General features: G+C 49.8%; 1 protein-coding gene across 1 annotated transcript in view; it reads right to left on the minus strand.

The window, feature by feature from the left end:
• LOC144513772 (IQ motif and SEC7 domain-containing protein 1-like) overlaps positions 1-215 on the minus strand; it is a 36,774-nt gene extending 36,559 nt beyond the window's left edge. The window contains exon 1 of the mRNA XM_078244954.1: positions 181-215. Within this exon, the coding sequence (XP_078101080.1) occupies positions 181-215 (35 nt within the window). The remainder of the gene's footprint in view (positions 1-180) is intronic.
• Positions 216-5,000: the final 4,785 nt, after the last annotated feature.

The following is a 5,000-nucleotide window of genomic DNA, read 5'->3' on the forward strand; positions in this document are numbered from 1 at the left end:
GTCCCTGTGTGTGTAACAAGCATAGTGTGTGCACGCTGTGCACGAGCCTAGGAGCATTTTACTAATGCTCTGTTAAAATAACAATGAAATGCTGCGTTGTTGACTTTAGACCAGGTTTTTGTTGGTCAATGGTGCCATCACTTCCCGCTGCCTCAAAATAGCAATACGCCCAGAATGCACCTGAACACACCTCCCTGTAGGACCAACACACCCATGGGCGCAAAGATGGGCACAGGTGCATTTTCTATTTAAACGTCGTGGGCAGTGGACGGGAAATTGACAACTGCGTCGGTCTTAAACTAGCAAAAACACTTGCATCGGGGCTTTGCGCCGCGCTGCGCCGGGTGCAAGATAGGACCCTCAGAGTGTTTAAGCCGGAGAGCGGAGTTCACATTGCGGTGAAAATAAAATACTTTCACCCAGGAAACGCCCGTTTGTTCCTCGGGGGTGTTTTAATCCATCCGTTTTAAACGTCCATCTTTTTCCTAAACTTAACGAATGGTTTTCGTGCCTAAACTTAACTTTCCTCCAAACAACTCCAAATGACTCAGAAGGCCTCGAAACAGCTCCATATAGACATGCATCAACGCATCAACTCTTTAATCTCTGGACCCAATGCCTCCCAACGCCTCCCAACACCTATGTATGGCTCTGACCGCCTCCCAACACCTCCCAACGCATCCCAACGCCTCCCAACCCCTCCCAACACCTCCCAACACCTCCCAACACCTCCCAACGCCTCCCAACGCATCCCAACAACTCCCAACACCTCCCAACGCCTCCCAATGCCTACCAACACCTCCCAACAACTCCCAACGCCTCCCAACGCCTCCCAACACATCCCAACACATCCCAACGCATCCCAACGCATCCCAACACCTGCGTACGACTTTGACCACCTCCCAACACCTCCCAACGCCTCCCAACACATCCCAACACCTCCCAACACCTCCCAACGCCTCCCAACACCTATGTACGGCTCTGACCGCCTCCCATCACCTCCCAACGCCTCCCAACCCCTCCCAACGCCTCCCAACAACTCCCAACATCTCCCAACGCCTCCCAACGCATCCCAACAACTCCCAACATCTCCCAACGCCTCCCAACACCTCCCAACACCTCCCAACATCTCCCAACGCCTCCCAACGCCTCCCAACACCTCCCAACACCTCCCAACGCCTCCCAACGCCTCCCAACGCATCCCAACAACTCCAAACAACTCCCAACGCCTCCCAACGCCTACCAACACCTCCCAACAACTCCCAACGCCTCCCAACGCCTCCCAACGCCTCCCAACGCCTCCCAACACATCCCAACGCATCCCAACGCATCCCAACGCATCCCAACACCTCCGTACGACTTTGACCACCTCCCAACACCTCCCAATGCCTCCCAACACCTCCCAACAACTCCCAATGCCTCCCAACACCTCCCAACACCTCCCAACGCATCCCAACGCCTCCCAACGCCTCCCAACGCCTATGTACGGCTCTGACCACCTCCCAACGCCTCCCAACATATCCCAACAACTCCCAACACCTCCCAAGGCCTCCCAATGCCTACCAACACCTCCCAACAACTCCCAACGCCTCCCAACGCCTCCCAACACATCCCAACGCATCTCAACGCATCCCAACACCTCCGTACAACTTTGACCACCTCCCAACACCTCCCAACGCCTCCCAACACCTCCCAACACCTCCCAATGCCTCCCAACGCCTCCCAACACCTATGTATGGCTCCCAACAACTCCCAACACCTCACAACGCATCCCAACGCCTCCCAACCCCTCCCAACCCCTCCCAACGCCTCCCAACACATCCCAACGCATCCCAACGCATCCCAACGCATCCCAACACCTCCGTACGACTTTGACCACCTCCCAACACCTCCCAACGCCTCCCAACACCTCCCAACACCTCCCAATGCCTCCCAACGCCTCCCAACACCTATGTACGGCTCTGACCACCTCCCAACACCTCCCAACGCATCCCAACGCCTCCCAACCCCTCCCAACCCCTCCCAATGCCTCCCAACCCCTCCCAACGCCTCCCAACAACTCCCAACGCTTCCCAATGCATCCCAACAACTCCCAACACCTCCCAACGCCTACCAACAACTCCCAACGCCTCCCAACGCTTCCCAATGCATCCCAACGCCTATGTACAGCTCTGACCGCCTCCCAACACCTCCCAACACCTCCCAACATCTCCCAACGCATCCCAACGCCTCCGTACTGCTCTGACCACCTCCCAACACCTCCCAATGCCTCCCAACGCCTCACAACGCATCCCAACTCCCAACATCTACCAATGCCTCCCAACACCTCCCAACGCCTCCCAATGCATCCCAACAACTCCCAACATCTCCCAACGCCTCCCAACACCTCCCAACGCCTCCCAACTCCTCCCAACGCATCCCAACGCCTCCCAACGCCTCCGTACTGCTCTGATCGCCTCCCAACACATCCCAACGCCTTATAACGCCTCCAAACGCCTCCATACGGCTCTGACCGCCTCCAAACACCTCTGACCGCCTCCAAACACCTCTGAACGCCTCCCAACACCTCTGTATGGCCTCTAACACCTCTGAACGCCTCCTAACACCTCTGAACGCCTCCCAACGGCTCCAAAAGCCTCCTAATGCCTAAATTATCTATGCACTCTGGGGAGAAATCTGGCTTCAGGCTAAAACACTAATAAAACTGATCAAAAAACTATCTCTATGGAGGACAAGGTCGAGAGCTCCAGAAGCAGACAGTAAGATGCCCTTGAGTTGACATTGTTCTGTCAGAAGGGTTTCTGGGTTTCCTTTGCATTTATTTTTTTTTATTTTATGTCTTTAACTGTTGATTCTTTAACATGTGCTAAATAAATTAAAATCAAACAGAAGCAGACAGTAAGTGGACCTTTAGTTCTGTCAGCTGCTGTTTCCACATGACCCAAACTAACTCTCACAGTCCCATTTTAATTCCCAGGTAATGAGCTGTTATCTTTTCCTCAGCAAACAGAGCATTAATACTGCAGAGGAAAGCAGAGCTTCTCTGGAAACAAACACGCAGAATAAACCATTAGCGCCTGTTGGTTTAATAAAGAAAATAAAGCCTCCAACATCTGCGGCTTTGTTTACAGAACCAATATAAAACCAAACTCATTCACTCATCAGCAGCCAGGGGACAGATTCCTGAAAATATGTCCACAAAGCATATTTGCAGAGTTGATTAACAGCAGAAACACATCATGATGCAGGCTGAAGATCTGAGAGGGAAAGAAATCGAAGATTTCACAGACATTACTGTAAAATCGGACTCCTGAAACCAACGCTCAACATTTACTCTTACTCTTTAGTCACATCTGGAGGAACAGAGAGTATGTCTCCGTGCAAGTACAGGTAAACACAATGCATTCTCATCAACGGGTCCGTATGATATTGTATGAATGTATACACACCAATACATATGATAGCCTACAAAATTAGCCAACCGCCGGCTACGGTGCTCCATAGTAACGGCGGTAGTTGCTAGTTAAGTTACCCATGAATAGGGTGCTTTGAGCCGCGTACAGAGCACTGCGAACTCCCTAATGGTACTCTCTAACTCTCTAATGGCTAGAAAGTACCGTCAGGACATGTAGCAAGATTGCAGGCATCAACTTCTCCACTCTCTCCCACATCTACTCCAACAGAGTTTATTGCAGCTGACCCTAGCCCCCCCTTGTCCTGCCAGTTTAAGCTACTTCCCTCAGGCCTTAGGTACTCCATGCCCAGGTGCAGGTCCAATAGACTCAGAAACGCTTTTATCCCGACTTCCATTTGCATTTTAAACAATTTGCCAGAACTGTTTTAAATGTATTTATTTATTTACTATTGTGTTTTAGATACTGTGGGTGTTTCATGTGTTGCTGTATTGTTGTGTGTCTTGTCCTTATGTCTGTCTGCTGGCTGTACAAACAATTGCCCCTTGGGGACAATAAAGTTACCTGGAACCTTGAACCTTGAACTGCCGGTCATTTCAGCGGACATTACGGTTCAGTTTAGACGCCAAAACAACTTGTTAAGATTAGGAGAATTGTGGTTTGGGTTAAAACAGTCACAGGACATGAACACCTGTTTCCTGGTGAAAGTCTTGTGTTTTCTCCTTAACTTCTTCAGGACATGAACACCTGTTTCCTGGTGAAAGTCTTGTGTTTTCTCCTTAACTTCTTCAGGACATGAACACCTGTTTCCTGGTGAAAGTCTTGTGTTTTCTCCTTAACTTCTTCAGGACATGAACACCTGTTTCCTGGGTAAAAGACTTGTGTTTTCTCCTTAACTTCTTCAGGACATGAACACCTGTTTCCTGGTGAAAGTCTTGTGTTTTCTCCTTAACTTCTTCAGGACATGAACACCTGTTTCCTGGTGAAAGTCTTGTGTTTTCTCCTTAACTTCTTCAGGACATGAACACCTGTTTCCTGGTGAAAGTCTTGTGTTTTCTCCTTAACTTCTTCAGGACATGAACACCTGTTTCCTGGTGAAAGTCTTGTGTTTTCTCCTTAACTTCTTCAGGACATGAACACCTGTTTCCTGGGTGAAAGTCTTGTGTTTGTTTGATTTGGTACCCTTATACTTCGTCACTTTACTTTCTTCATTGCTCCCCTCATAAATATAAGTCCCGTAAATATAAGTCGTAATTGCTGCTTGAACAAAGAACTAATGTGGGCGTTTTTTAAGGGGAGGACAGTCTCAAACTTCACCATTTGTCATGGTGAACCCTCAAAGCATTTGCCACATTTCTACACTCATTAATCCCCCGTCTAAACCAAAGCCTTGGTATGTTTGGGGTTCCTTCACTGAGAGATGAAGAGAAGGCTATTTAAAATGCAGCAGCTCTGCAGGACGACAGCTCGGCTTTTCATGCACGTCTCTCTGTGTTGTCCATGTTTTAGCTGCTGCTGTCGACTGACCTGAGCACTGCTATAAATAAATCCTCTCTGTCTTTCTGCCGCAGGCTGCACGGACGCCAA

Source organism: Sander vitreus, unplaced genomic scaffold, assembly GCF_031162955.1.
Source record: "Sander vitreus isolate 19-12246 unplaced genomic scaffold, sanVit1 ctg344_0, whole genome shotgun sequence".
Taxonomy (NCBI): Eukaryota; Metazoa; Chordata; class Actinopteri; order Perciformes; family Percidae; genus Sander; species Sander vitreus.